This window comes from Equus quagga, chromosome 12 (assembly GCF_021613505.1).
Source record: "Equus quagga isolate Etosha38 chromosome 12, UCLA_HA_Equagga_1.0, whole genome shotgun sequence".
Taxonomy (NCBI): Eukaryota; Metazoa; Chordata; class Mammalia; order Perissodactyla; family Equidae; genus Equus; species Equus quagga.
In genome coordinates, this window is record NC_060278.1 from 13,046,051 (window position 1) to 13,062,639 (window position 16,589).

Sequence of the window (16,589 nt, forward strand, 5' to 3'; positions counted from 1 at the left end):
TTGAATTTTTCTACTTGTTCATTTGATCTCTTCCCATCTGTCCAGATTCTTTGGTCCATCAAATATTCCTCTCTTGCATCTTAATACTTTACCTTTCTAGAATCTTCCTTTCCACCTATTAAGACTTTCCTACCTTAAAATAAACCTGATCGAAGCTCTTTCTTTGTCTTCTCTATCAATATTTCTCAGCCAGGACCAATCTCACAGTTTCAGTTATTTTTTCCTATATGGTATAGACGATTTCTAATTCTCCTCCATTCCTAAACTCTAATCTCATCCACTCATTTGCATGCTAAACATCTCAACCTAAATATCTTGTTGGTAAATGAATATCCATCCACCCCCAGCTACTGCCATTCAATTCATTGACAATTACTACCAGTTCTTCTTGGGTAATTTATGTCCCATCAGTCTGACTTCCATTATCTTCATTCGGGCCCTCAATACATTTGGCTAGATTATCACAAAAATCTAATTGGTTTCTCTGTTTCAGCATTACCTCCTTTCAATCTTCTTACATGCTACAGCCAGATGAACCTTTTTAAAGAACAGGTTTTATCTTTTCTCCCAATTCAAACACCAACTACTTTCAACTCGCTGGCCTAATATCTAAGGCTGTTATTTTTCATATATTTCATATCAAATATCAATATCACCATCACTTTACACAGCCTGTGTATTCTCATTTGCGTGCCACTGCTTGTGCTATTTGTATTCCTGGGACTGGGAGTCTAGCCCTGATCCCTATCTCCAAACAGCTAAACTCTACACCTTCTTTAAGCATCAGGTAAAATGTTACATTCTCTGGACATCTCATTCCCTCAGCTGAAAGCAATTTTCCCTGACCTTGAACTCTTACTGTACTGTAGATCACTAAATAAGTTATAACTATGTATCTTGAAATTGTTATTTATATACATATTTCTCTTCCTTTTAGATTTTATGTTCCCTAAAGGCACCATCCATTTGCAATATATACACATATTTCCCCAAAGCAACTAACCAGGATCTTAGATACAGAAAGAAGTCAATATATACTTGTCAGATAAAAAAAAGCTAAGACACTCCTGAGAAGGAAAGTTCCATATTGCAGATACTTATGGCCTGCAAGATTAATTTTATTAATATGTGAAACTGAGGTTTTAGGAGAGCAAAAGGGGTGGAGTAGATGCATACATTAGTTGGTTAAGAGTAGTGGATTCAGAATACACATGCTCACTCTCAGCTGGCCCTGGAGTATTTGAGGGGTACATTGTAGAATTAAGAGAATTATTATACATCACAGAATATGATCTCAGATTCTTATTTCCCTCAGTGAGAAAGAAGGTTCACAGATGTACAAAATGGTCTTAAAAGACCTAGGCATCTAGACCCTGACAAGTAAGTAGTTTTAGGAATCCTAAAACCCATCCTACCATGACTTAAGCAATATGACAAATCAAAACAAGTACAACAATAAGAACACAATAACATAGTTTATCCCACTAACCATTCAAGATTATGGACAATTCCTTTCAGTTATCATTTTTGTGACACAGATCTCTAATAACGCTTTATATGGGAAGGTTTCTAAGCATATTAGTGATTAATTTAACACTGTTACCTTTAGAACCATGCTTGAATTCAGTACATACATACCTATGAATTTAAGTTCCTGCTTTGTTAGTGTAGAATTGTCATCTCTGTCTAAAGAAAAGACAAACTTTAATTTTGAATTCTTAATAACCAGTTCCTAAAAACTACCATGATAAACGAGTTGAGGAACTTAAGACATTATGGAGGAAGAAAAAATCAGTAGGGTTAAAGTCCAAATAAAACTATGGAAATTTTAAAAGTCATCATAAATTTATTTCTTTTCACTAAAATAAAAAGCAGCAGCACTCTAAATAAAGGAATTATCAACGACATTACCATTTAATTAATTTAAAAGCAATTTTTATAAATTCATTTCCATTTACACTAATTCTTCCACTCAATAGGAACTTTCCAGGTTCTGTCTCTCTTGCAGTTTCAATGAGACACTTACAAACTCATTTTGCTTTGTAGTAGTTAACATGCATACTCAAAATTGCTTTTTCTCCCCTGTGGCTGACTCACCAACCAAATGCTAACGTTCTTCTTCTGTGCTTTCACTTAAGAGTCTTTGAAGCCTATCTTCCAGGAACTTACAGTGATCCAAGAGACAAAGCAGCTTAGATGCTTTGAAATGGAAAAAACTCTGCCTTATCTACAGTTATGTGTCTTATACTACTTGGCAAGGCTGTACAGTATTAGTCAAATTCCTTCTCACACGGGAATGAACACCAGAACAAACAGCAGCATTTGCTGTATCCTAGGATGTAACAATTTACTGTCTAAAACTAAAGAACACATCAAGTAATCAGGTAAGAAGAAAAAAAATCTATTCTGATTAAAAGAAATTAGACCTAGAATAACCTAGATCGCTGTTTACAGCACCAACTCCTCCCATCAGTAGTATCTCTTTACATGTAGTCAATCTCCAATGATTAGCAGGGAGACTGTGGAACTGTTATGCCTGAGAATTACTCATCTCTGTTCTTAGAGCATTACCTTCTTAACACTTTCCTGAAATGAAATGGGGACACATGTGAAGAACAAGATCTGGTTTCCTAGGAAGCTACTCTGACAAACGAAAGTAGGATCCTATTCTTGAAGGAGAATTTTCATCCCTAAAATCAACTGGCATTCATACTTACTCTCAATCCTATAGCAGATATCTATGAATAATTGGTTGACATTACTTTGCCTCCGCCATCAAATGAGATTTGTTTAATGAGCGTGGTCGTGACAAAGTATAAGCACCATAATTAAAGGGAATTTAAAAGCATAGTAAATGGGGCACAGAAATCAATTAGCAACATACTGCTGTGAAAATAGATCTAAGCTCTTTAACTACTTTAATCTACTATTTCAAAATTATATTAAAAGTGAGAATTGCCAAGACAAACAAATGCAGCAACTTCATTACTACAGCAAAGAATCAAGTTACTACTCTGACAGAAAAAAGATTGCTTAATGCAAAGTTTAATTCCCGAAGAAAATGAACGTATTACCAAGAATACTTGAAACCTATTCAAGGACTGCGTACCGACTGACAACAGTTTATTCATTCAACATTTATGGAGAGTCTATTAGATGATGAGCTAAATACTAATGAAACTGGGGCTGGCCCAGTGGTGCAGCAGTTAAGTGCACACGTTCTGCTTTGGCGGCCCGGGGTTTGCCGGTTCAGATCCCGGGTGTGGACATGGCACCAATTGGCACGCCATGCTGTGGTAGGCGTCCCAGGTATAAAGTAGAGGAAGATGGGCATGGATGTTAGCTCAGGGGCAGTCATCCTCAAAAAAAATAAATACTGATGAAATAAAGATGAATAAAACCCAAACCCTACCCTAAATGAGTTTATAGTCTAGTGAGGAAGAATAACTTGTAAATAAATTATTAAACAACCTAGAAAGCACTAGAACAAAATCATACCTGAAATAGGACTATGAAAACCAGGCTGATGATATGCTAGTTGTCAAATGGACTATGAAATTAAACCGTAATCCTTGTAAACATATTATTTGTTTTATCATTATTATAAGAATTTTAAATATACCTACTAAATGAAACAGAGAAGTTACACTTACAGTTTAGTAATATCATGAAATCTAAATTTTCTTAGTCAAGTTAGCTCGTTTCAAGGTACCACTAGAAAACCAAATAGTATGAAATGCAACACACTTCATGGCCATCTAAGTTTACACCCCTATATTGTTCTTTAAAATATTCAAATGACTATTTTGCCGTTCCAGATTACCTTAAATTTTCCAAAATTTACTAAAAGAATTTTACATTTTATCTTCTTACCTGTTCTGTTTTCTTTTTCCTTTGTTGGGACAATAATTTTAATGTTATTTCTTCAACTCTTAAGTTTCCTAAATTTCCCTGGTCACATAAAATTCATCCCACTGGCCCTAATTTGTTTTGTCAGATTGGTGAAGTGTTTTCCTAAAATTATTTTTCTTTGTATTGATGATATTCTTATTTCCTTATTGGAAAACACCAATTTCAAAGTTTATGCAATATTCTACACACACCCACAAGAACAACTACCATTAAGTCCAAAGATCCTCTCAGAAAAACATCAAACTGAGATGTATACTTAAAACTCAGCATCTATGACTATTAACACACAATAAGTTCTTGGTCCTTATACTTTTATTAGTTTTTCAAAATAAGTCTCAATGAAATAATGAATTTTAATTTTATAAAGTCCTAAAGAAGAAAACACTTTGAAACAGATCAGATGCTCTAGAGTAAATAATTAAAATAATCCAGGCTTTAACTCTCAACTGTCAATTGGAAGAGATCTTTTTTTAAAAGTTTCGCAAATGTAAGACAAGTATGACTAAGCTATAGATCACAGAAGCAAAAACAATTGTCTGGAGGAGCAGTAGAGATAGAGTGAAGAAACTATGAGAACACCCATACACGAACCCAGGAATATTTTTTAAAAAGAGAGAGAATAATTCTATCAAAAGATGTCAGAAAAAACTTTGCAGGAGATAAAACTACAGTTAGTTTTAAATTCTATTTTTCACTAGATAAAGAAAGAAGGAAGGTCACACCAGCAGACATAACCAAAGTCTAAATCATTGATTCCGCAGAGAATACGTATACCAGGGAACTACAAGTAGATTATACTGATGCAGCATAAAGTTGGAGAGGAGAAGAGATGAGACTGAAGAGTCAGCTAAGTGCCAGATTATGAAAAACTGCCTATGTCATCCTAAGGAACATGAATTTTATCCCATAAATACCAGAAAATTCTTAAAAGATTTAAGTAAGACAGTGACATGTCTGATTTGCACTTTTAAATAGACCAGTGATTCTAGCAGCACCTAGAGAAGGAAGTGGATAATGGAATAAAGGTTAGGAGGTTGCTTGAAAGAGTTCATGTGACAAGTCACGTAGGATCACTCAAGCGGTGGCAGGGGAAACACAAAGGAAAGACAAGTTAGTGTGATGAATAATAGGAAAAACCTTTAAAAAACATATGATGACCAAGAAAAGGAGAGGGAAGAGTTTAGTTTAACTCCCTAACATAACTGGTTCAAGTGGTTAAGATCATACAGAGATAAGGAACACAAGAGAAGAAGCAGGCTTAGAGTGGGAATATATAAGAACTGAAGTTATTAGGTTGTTGGAAGTGGGTCTTGAATTCAAAGGAAAGTTCTACACTGGAGGCATGGATTTTGGAACCTAATGAGTAAAGATGATAGTTAAAGCTGTAGGCGTGTACAAGGTATTTTCCAAGGGAATATACATGGGAGGAGAAGTAAAAAAGTAGAGAAGAGGATACTGGAATAAAATAAGTAAGGAGTACTCAAAGAAATCATAAAAGATGCTGACATACTCTCAGAAATTTATAGCTGTAAAAGCCTACCTTGAAAGAAAAAGATCTAAAAACAATAATCTAACCTTCCAAGAGCAACGTAAACCCAAAGCAAGCACAAGGAAGGAAATAATAAACAGAGTAGAAATATAATAAAGGAACAGGGAAACTATAAAGAAAATAAATGAAATGAAAAGTTGGTTTAAAAGATGAACAAAATTGACAAATCCTCAGCTAGACTGACAAAGAAAAAAGGAGAGAAGACTCAAATTATTAAAATCAGGAATGAAAGGGGACAGTACTACCCACCTTATCAAAATAAATTATCAAGAGAATACAGTGAATAATTGTATACCAACAAATTAAGAAATGCAGATGAAATGGGCAAATTCTTAGAAACAAACTACAAAAACCGACTCAAGAAGATATAGATATTTCTTCAAAGAAGATATGCAAATGGCCCATAAAAACATCAAAAGATGCTAATGTGGTCAGTTAGTAGAAAAACGTAAATCAAAACCACAGTGAGATACCACTTCAAGCCTAGATGGCTATGATTTAAAAAAAACAGAAAATAAAAGTCTTGCTGAGGATGTGGGGAAAGTAGAACCCTCATATGTTGCTAATGGAAACGTAAAATATTACAGCTACTGTGAAAAACAGTTTGGCAGTTCTTCAAAAAGCTGAATATAGAGTTACCATATGACCCAGCAAGTCTACTCCTAAATATATACCCAAGACAAATAAAGTATGTTCACAAAAAAACTTGTACATGAATGTTCATAGCAGCAATATTCATACTAGCCAAGAAATGGAAACAACCTAAATGTCCCTCAACTGATGAATGGATAAACAAAACATGGTATATCCATTCGATGAATATTACTCAGCCTTAAAAAAGAATGAAGGACTCATACACGATACAACATGGATAAACCTTAGGCTTAAACATGGAAAACATCATGCTAAGTAAAAGAAACCAGACACAAAAGGCCACCTATTGTATGACTCCCTCTATATGAAATGTCCAAAATAGGTAAATCCATAGAGACAGAAAGTAGATTAGTGATTGCCAGGGTCAGGGGGTTGCAGGGGGCGGGGCGGGTGGTGGATTGGGATGTATATGATTTCTTTTTGGGTTGATGACAATGTTCTGGAATTAGATAATGGTGACAGTTGCAGAACACTGTGAATATATTAAAAACCTCTGAATTGTACACTTTTAAATGGTTAAAACGGTAACTGTGTGAATTTTATCTCATTAAAAAATTTGGGCAAAAAAGCAATAATGAGATACTGGAGAACAAGAACCATTTACTCTGGAAAAGAAAGAAAATGGGATAATGGAGTGTAGTTTTACACATGAATACATGCATGCATGCAAAACAGTTACAGTAACGGAATGATAAAATTTAGGATAGTAGTTACCCTTTGGGGAATGCAATAGTGAAGAGCACGCACTAGATTCAACAGTGCTAGTAATGTTCTATTTCTCCTATTTGGTGGTAGGTTCCTGAGTGCTTGTTTTATTGGTGTGTGCTATATAACTTATACATACTGCTTTTAATATATCAAATATTTCATATAAAATTTGGAAAAGGATCTATGAAAATATGGCAAAATATTAACAGGTGTTAAATCTGTAATGAATTCATGATGTCTGTATTAGTCTCTGTACTCTTCTATAAATCTGAAATATTTTATAACTTAAAAACAAGGAAGAGGAGAATGTTGTAGTGGAATACAAAAAGCTTCAAAACGGAGCAGCCAAGAATTTCTCTGCAACGAAATCATGTAAGATGAAACCCTGCTGACCAGAATTAGTCATTAGTAATTTAAGGCAGAAAAGTTAACAAAAAAGGTGCTAAAGCCAAAATTATTCAATAAATGCATGTGCTAAAAAAAACCTAAACCCTGGAAATGATTTAACTAATTCCTTCTAGAAGTAAGGCAGTTAGAAAGATTGTGAGCATATATTGTAGGCAGAATAGTGCTGCTGCCTCTACCACCCCAAAAGATGGCCATGCCTTAATGCCCAGAACCTGTGAATACGTTATGTTAAATGGCACAAGGGACTACACAAATGAGTTTAAATTATGGACCTTGAGACGGAGAGATTATCCTGGACTGACTGGGTGGGCCCAATCTAATCATCAGAGTCCTCACAAACTTTGATCTGAGAACCAGTCAGATGAGAGCGTGAGAGGGACTCCACCCAACACTGCTGACTTTCAAGATGGAGGATGGGGGCCAGAAGGCAAGGAAAGTGGGCAGCCTCTAGAAGCTGGAAACAGTAAAGAAATAGATTCTCCCCTAGAGCCTCGAAAAAGGAACAAACCCTGCCAACATCTTGATTTTAATCCAGTGAGGTCCATGTCAGACTTCTAACCCATATTGCTTTAAATTTGTGATAATGTTTTACAGCAACCATAGGAAACAAATATAGGAGAACAAGACGAACTATAAATTCTTCTTTTTCCTTTCTCCCCCAGTGACAAGTCTCAAGCTTTTTACTGTTTTATGCTCAATATAATGAAGAAGAAAAAATTTAAAAGCTAACATTGACACCTCACACCCATTAGGATAGTTACTATCAAAACAACACAACAAAAAACAGTAAGTGTTGACAAGGATGTGGAGAACTTGGAGCCCTTGTACACTGTTGGTGGGAATGCAAAATGGTGCATCCACTCCAGAAAATAGTATGGTATTTCCTCAAAAATTAAAAACAGAAATACAATATGATGCAGCAATTGCACTTTAGCGGTAAAATGGAGATTCGAACAGATATTGGCACATCCATGTTCAAAGCAGCTTGTTCACAACAGCCAAAAAGTGGAAACAACTCAAGCGTCTCTCAAGAGAAAAATGGATAAACAAAATGATATATACATACAATGGAGTATTAGCCTTAAACAGGAGGGAAATTCTGACACATGCTGTAACATGATGAACCTTGAGAACATTATGCTAAGCAAAATAAGCCAGTCACAAAAAGACAAATACTATATGGTTCTACTCATATAAGGTATCTAGAGTAGTCAAATTCACACAAACAGAAAGTAGAAAGTTGGTTGCCAGAGGCTGGGGGAAGGGAAAATGGGGAGTTACTGTTGATTACAGAGTTTCAGCTTTGTAAGATGAAAAAATTCTGGAGACTGGTTGTACAATAATGTGAATGTATTTAACACTACTGAACTATACCTTTAAAAATGGGTAAAATGGGGGCAGGCCCCATGGCCTTGTGGTTCAGTTCAGTGTACTCTGCTTTAGTGGCCTGGGGTTCAGATCCCGGGAATGGGCCTACACCACTCATCGGCAGCCATGCTGAGCAGCGACCCAAATACAAAATACAGGAAGATTGGCATGGATGTTAGCTCTGGGAGAATCTTCCTCAAGCAAAGAAAGGAAGATTGGCAACAGATGTTAGCTCAGGGCAAATCTTCCTCAAGAAAAAAAAAAGGTTAAAATGGTAAATTTTATATGATGTGAATTTTACAACAATTTTTAAGAAAAGCTAACATTTGGGGGAAAAAAGAGAAAATACAAATATATGAATTTTTCCAACTAAGTCCAAGCAACTCTCCCTCAACCCTCCACAGGCTAAATATCACTTCACTAGGGCCAATCCTATACTTGTCTTTGCAATTAAAAACATAAATCCAGAGAAATTAGGCAAGAAAAACAAATAAGAGGCATCCAAATTGGGAAGGAAGAAGTAAAACTGTCACTATTTGCAGATGACATGATATTATCTACAGAAAACCCTAACAACTCCACCAAAACACTGTTAGACTAATAAATTCAGTACAATTGAAGGATACAAAATCAATATAAAAAATCTGCTGTATTTCTATACACTAATAACAAACTATGAGGAAGAGAAATTAAGAACACAATTTCATTTACAACTACATCAAAAAGAATAAAATACCTAGGAATAAACTTAACCAAGGAGGTGAAAGATCTATACAATGGAAACTACAAGACATTATTGAAAGAAATCAAAGATATAAAGAAATAGAAAGATATTCCATGCTCATGGATTGGAAGAATAAACATAGTTAAAATGTCCATATTACCTAAAGTGATCTACAGATTCAATGCAATTCCAATCAGAATCCCAATGACATTCTTCACAGAAATAGAACAAAGAATCCCAAAATTTATATGGAACAATAAAAAACCTCGAAAAGCGAAAGCAATCTTGAGAAAAAACAACAAAGCTGGAGGCATCACAAACCCTGACTTCAAAATATACTACAAAGCCACAGTAATCAAAACAGCATGGTACTGGCACAAAAAAAGACACACAGATCAATGGAACAGAACTGAAAGCCCACAAATAAAAACCACACATCTCTGGACAGCTAATCTTCGACAAAGGAGCCAAGAACATACAATGGAGAGAGGAAAATCTCATCAATAAATGGTGTTGGGAAAACCGGACAGCCACATGCAAAAGAATGAAAGTAGACCACTACTTGCACCCTACACAAAAATTAACTCAAAATGGATTGAAGTCTTGAATGTAAGACCTGAAACCATAAAACTCCTAGAAAAAAATATAGGCAATACACTCTTTGACATGGGTCTTAGCAGCATCTTTTCGAATACTATGTCTACTAAGGCAAGGGAAACAAAAGACAAAATACACAAATGGGACTACATCAGACTAAAAAGCTTCTGCAAGGCAAAGGAAACTATCAACAAAATGAAAAGACAACCCACCAACCGGGAGAAAATAATTACAAATCATACATCTGACAAGGGGTTAATCTCCAAAATATACAAAGAACTCATACAACTCAAGAGCAAAAAAAAAACTGATCAAAAAATGGGCAGAGGATCTGAAAAAATATTTTGAAAAGACATACAGATGGCCAACAGGTGCTCAAAGTCGCTAATCAGGGAAATGCAAATCAAAATGACGAGATATCACCTCACATCTGTTAGAATGACTATTACCAAAAAAGACAAAAATTAACAAGTGTTGGTGAGGATGTGGAGAAAAGGGAACCCTGTACATTCTTAGTGGGAATGTATATTGGTGCAGCCACTATAGAAAACAGCACAGAGGTTCCCCAACAAATTAAAAATAAAACTACCATATGATCCAGCAATTCCACTTCTGGGTATTTATCTGAAAAAAACAATATCACTAATTTGAAAAGATATATGCACCCCCATGTTCACTGCAGCACTATTTACAATAGCCAAGATATATAAACAACTTAAATGTTCATCAATGGATGAATGAAAAGAAAATGCATACATACACAAACACGTGCATGCTAAATAGAATATTATTCAGACTTTAAAAGAAATAAATCTTGCCATTTACAACAACATGGATGGACCTTGAGGGCATTATGCTAAGTGACATGTTAGACAGAAAAAGACAAATACTATATGATCTCACTTACGTGTGAACCTTAAAAAAAAAACCACCCCAAGGTTATCATGAATATAGAGCACAAATCGATGGCTGCCTGAGATGGGGATGGGGAGCATGAAATGAGTGAAGGGGGTCAAAAGGTACCAACTTCCAGCTATAAAATAACTGGTGAAAAAAAGAAAGAAAAAAATACACGAAGTTCATTACTTATTTTGTTTCTCTATACTATGTGACTAGAGTTCTCTCTCAAACACAATCTTGTAAAACCCAACATATTAAAGAAAATCTGTGTTCATTACGTTAATCTCATGACACTGATTTCACTCGCCCATAGAAAGAAACAAAACGATTGTCCCACTAAATTAATACCACTCAGTACTTTGTCAGTTAATAACGGCAAAGGATTTATGTGGCAGTTCATTCACAACTGGTCTCCAAGATATCTACTTTCCTTTTTGCCCCAAATATAAAACCTTTCAGCATGCATCCAAATTCTAATATTCTAAAATTCAAGAGCAAGTCTAAATTTACCTATGCAAACTGAAAAAGATGTTAAACCTCCTCAGTTTTAATAGTCCCCTATCAAAGAATGGTAACATGTTCGGTTTATTCTCAAGAATGCTTCCAATCCCTTTTCCTCTACATACCTAATGTTCAAGAGTTCCCTGCTATCTGGAGTATTGATTATCTAAGACTCTGCAGTTCCAGATTACATAGGGAAGCAAGAGTTACAAATAAATGTACTCATTAATAAAATGACCACTGATAAAATGGGTTTCCCATCCCGACCACCCCTACTCTCAAATCAAAACGAGTATCTATGCGCGCTCATCATGCCTATTAATCTCTTGCTGGCTGTAAATTTGTAAACATCTGACAATACAATCCAAACACAATACAAATCGACTGCAAATTAAACTACATTAGCAAAATATGCATGACTTCATAAAGTTAATGAAAATGTGTTGTAAAACTGCTTGGAATCATATAAACAGTCTTGAACAAGTAAGAGTTACGTCAGTTAATAACTGAAAAAGAAAATCAACAAAGATAATACTAGATTCAAAAGAGCTTTTTTGAACATCATAGGATTAAGGAAGGTTCTCAGAAACTGAAGAAACTCGCAAACATTTTTGCAAAATTATAATGACTTTCATTATAATTACACTGCAAAAATGAAAAAATGATGGCCTTTGCCTTATATCCTGATTTCAGAACCCTGACACAGAAGCTACAACTCCCCTGTAAAAACCTGGCCCCAAATTAGACATAATTGAAAAAGCCTATCTTCCATTTATTCACTATATGGAATAAAGGGGTAAAATAATAAAAGTATTCTACACATTTATTAAAAAGTCCTAAAAATAAAATTCACATTCTAAATTCTGGAAGGAGCATCAAATTCTTGATGTATGTACCAATTACTAACTGCACTGGCAACAGAGAGCTCAAAAGAACTGGAAAATCTATTTGCAAAAGAGAAAAGACTTTCCGAAAGTTAGAACAACACTATTATCATTTTGCTTTACAAGGAGGCAATAAAAGCCAAACTGATGAACTATATTGACCTATTCTCCTGTAGGCAATCTACAAAAAGTTTTCACCAAGGTGCTGAACAATTGACTCACTGCAGAGCTGGATTTCATCTCATCAATAGAACATGCACGCTTTCAATCGGGATTCTCTATAAAAGGCAACCTTTGTGATAAATGAACCACCAGAGAAGATTCTAATAAAACTTACCATTGTGTATTGCATTCAGCAACTCTGAGAAAGCTTTTAAGTAAGGAAAAAAGGACTTCAGGTTAAGATCATTCTCAAACACACAAAAGAAATACATAGGCACAGACTGAAAACAGTATAATAAAATCTCACTAAGTCCATCATGTATCATTATTTGAATCATTAAAACTGCAAGCTTAGCTCCATTTTTACATGGTATAAATTTCAAAATATTGTATTTCATTTGCCAATATATTACCTACTAAATTTAAGTAATATGCTAAATATATTGTTATAATGATGACATATTGCCTTAAAAACAAATACATATGTATAATCACTTTAAAGAAGATGTTTAGTAGTCTAACTATGTAATGTCTTTCTTGCTAAAAGCAAGTATATATAGGATGCAATTCTATATAGGTAAATCCACCTTTGGTCACACTCCACAGTATTCACTATAAAGTAAACCTCCTTTTATCATCTAACCCAATCAAACATTTTCATTTCCTAGACTTCAGTATAATAGTGTCAACATATGTAGAGGTCTAGCCAAGAAAGCCACTTAATGCCAAATACAAATATTGAGAAATTCTATTAACAATAAGATTAGTGGAAACCAAAATATTGAAAACATTACTTCATTGGGGAATGGAAGTCACAATTCTGCAATGGAAGCATCATATTAAAAGGTCAATAATAATTAAAATTTGGTCACAATTTGACTGTAATATGGATCCTAAAGACAGGACAAAGCAGCAAGATATCTTTGTAGGAGAAAGAAACCTATTCAAGTAAGAACCAACTGCATTTTGGAAAATTAAAATTTAAAGGTTCAGAGGTGGCATAATATACGAGAAAAAGCACTAGAGTAGGAGTCAAAAAGCCTGGGTTACCAACCCAGTTCGACAACTTACTAGTTGTTGGACAAGCTCCATCATGCCGATACTGCATGGAAATTTCTGTTGGGAGGGAGGAGAAAGGAAATCAGCAAAGAAGTTGCTAGCGGCTTAGGGTAGAAAAAGAAACAGGCCAGAAAAACAGGAGAACATTCACCTAAAAGTCTAGCTAAGAAGGGTAAATAGAACTGTGGTAACAGAAATCATAAGCCAGTAATCGGGACTTGCGGGGTAGGAGGACTAAAGGTAATGGAATTCTCATAAATCTTAACAGGATTGTGCAGGAATGTATGTGTGTGCAAAGAATGAGGAAAAGACATAGGGCTTAAAAATGAATCTGCATAACAAGTGTCAAAGAATAAATGGATTCACTAACGTACAGTTAGACAACTACAGTGATAAACTAACGTGTTTTATATAATTCATTAGATGAGAATGGTTTACCAAAAACATTTGAATGCTGTGATCAATTAGAAATTACAATTTAAGTATGAAAATTATCTAGTTTCTATCTGAGGCGAAATCCATCATGACTTATATAACAGTATACAACTCACTAAACTCAACTCAGCTTACTTTCCTGTCCTTTTCATTTTTGATGATGATAATGAATGAATAAGCCATTATTCTTACTCTTTTATTTCACCCAAATGTAGAGAACAAGCAGAGAGGGACATGAGGCAATAAAACACTGCTAAGAGCAAAACCTTCTCAGAAAATGGGAAATACATTTCTGTATGACATTCTAAAAGAAAAAATGATTGATAAATCAGGACTAAGGCTGTGACTCAAAGGACTTGGCCTGCTAATCCTGGAAACAACTGGTATTCCCTGGCGGCTAACACTGTTGGCCAAATTTTTTTAAAGGAGGGATATCTAGTAATTCTCTGGGTCTTACTTAACCAAAAACATGACCTCTAGGAGCCATATGTACAACAGAGCCTTCCAGGCAACCATCATTCACACATCTACCCACATACGTAGCTCAGAAGTCGAGCCTAATCAGGGGCCCACTCTGAATACTTGAAATAAAAAGAAAGAAAGTAAGGTAGAGCAAGCCAGCACTCACTTTCAATCATCATAATGTTAAAAGAACTTCACATTAGATACTGTTTAAAAAGTCAAACATTTAGACCAGTTTGGTGTAAGTCCTTTCCAGATGACACTGAAAATGAGACATGGTGGAAGAATTTGCCACCTTAATGCTTCATTAACAAATCCAATACAAGTGAGATTTAAAAAGAGAGTGAACGCTACTGAAGGGATCACATGGTACATTATAGAGACATGGGAGCTGTTTGGAATGGTACTGAAAAATAATCAAAGGACACTCATAACAGCTGAAGGATTTTCTCAATGGGGAAAAAAAATTGAATATGGCTATTCTAGCCTTTGATCTAGTACTTTTGTAGAAAGACAGCCATGGTACAGGGCCAACAAATTTTCAAAGCATCAAAGAACAAAACAAAATCAGGGAATTTTCTAAGAAAGCAAATTCCAAGGTATGCCCTCCTGGTCTTAACAGTATCCAATATCCTATACAATTTTCATTTATGACTCAAGAAAATCAATATATATAAAATCATGAACCTGAATCATTAAGGTAGTTTGAATTATGCTCAATAAATGTATCTATTCCTTGGTCTACAATATTTTATTACGTACTCTACTCCTGTGAGTTAATTGGATTAATATTTGTATCTTTATGGTTCCCTTATTTGTCTATAAAATGAGTCTATTCCTAATTAAAATATTTACCAGGGAAAGACTTCTCAGTGTCATTTTACCAACCTAAGCAGATGTGACATAAATAGGGATATGTTTAACAAGAACCCTTTCATAGTTATATGGGCTCAAGTTAAGCTTTCATAACCTTCATATTTCAGTAGAAGCTAGGACAAATTTCTCTTGAAGTGATCTATTCATATTAATAAATCACCTCCATAAAATCTTAAATACTTTAAGACTAAGTACATAGGATCACAACCAAAGCAGTGCCTTTCCAGAATCTCCTTTTGTAATATTTACCACCACTAAAGAGTTCCATCAATGAAAAGATTTCAAGTATCTTAACTTAGAAAGGTATGGCAGCATTATATTAAAGAACTAGAGACTAAGATTTTAAAAAACAAGGAACCATATACTTTGAAAGGACACAGCACGCCCAAAGAAGTTAATGCGAAACCATCAACTCCTTATCATTTAATAAATACCAGATTTTACTCAGACAAAACAAGATGTTAATTTATGAAAAAAAATGTTACCTTTTACTTTAGTAAATCATAAACTCTCATAATGTGGTTTAGATAAATTGGAAAAAGGAAAAGGACAAATACAGCATGTCAACTCTCCCAATGCTATACTACTAATTGTGAATGTTTCAACAGACTGGGTGCCTACTGGTTAAGAGCTCAAAAGAATATACGTAGGAAAGAATTCAATCAAAAGCTTAACATAATCTATAAGCCAAAACTTACAACCTTTAGTGGTCACTTAAAACAAACTAATTTTCCATTTTGTACAAGTCACTGGAAAACAGTAGGTCATTTATCAAGATGTACTTCAATTTATTATAATAAAAATCGTACAATCCAAACCCTCGATCAGACAAGGAATTTATGGGTATTTTCTGGGTTTCTATTCTGATTGGATCTGGGGCTCCTAGGATAAATATCTTGCTATGTACACTCTACCATAATTTGAACATGTCATGAGAGAATTTTGATTACTGTTAAACCGATAATTCTAACTAACAATTCTAAGAGAATCACACCATAAATACCTGATTCTACTTCTGATTTATATTCTAGTTATGGTAAAACAGGAGAAATAATAATAACAAAAACAATAGTAGCTGTCCTGCCTATTTCACAAGATTGTTCCAAGGATCATATGAGATAGTAATTAGAGTTCTTTAGAAATTATTAGGGGCTCGCAAATATAAGATATTACCATTACTATAAGCTGACAGAAGCACTATTTTTTATTCCACTAAAATTCTTTTGATAGTAAGCTGCCAGAACTAAGTTCAGGATGTTCATTCTAGGAGAAAGACCACTAGCCTATAAGTCTGATTTCTTCAGCTGGCATTCAACTCTCCATAAACTCATGCTGCTCTATTTAATCAACATTACCTCCAACTACCCACAAACACAAGCTTCTTGTTTCT

General features: G+C 34.7%; 1 protein-coding gene across 16 annotated transcripts in view; it reads right to left on the reverse strand.

Annotated features, from left to right (window-relative positions):
* Positions 1 to 16,589, reverse strand: part of MLLT10 (MLLT10 histone lysine methyltransferase DOT1L cofactor) — a 257,846-nt gene that overhangs the window by 48,024 nt on the left and 193,233 nt on the right. For 9 of the 16 annotated variants that reach the window (XM_046678439.1, XM_046678438.1, XM_046678444.1 and 6 more), the window contains 3 exons: positions 13,439 to 13,483; positions 12,543 to 12,575; positions 1,639 to 1,686 (listed from right to left, as the gene is read on the reverse strand). The exons of 2 other annotated variants lie outside the window; for them this stretch is intronic. In XM_046678439.1, the coding sequence (XP_046534395.1) occupies positions 1,639 to 1,686; positions 12,543 to 12,575; positions 13,439 to 13,483 (126 nt within the window). The remainder of the gene's footprint in view (positions 1 to 1,638; positions 1,687 to 12,542; positions 12,576 to 13,438; positions 13,484 to 16,589) is intronic. 5 more of the 16 variants (XM_046678441.1, XM_046678449.1, XM_046678443.1 and 2 more) reach the window with 3 other exon arrangements.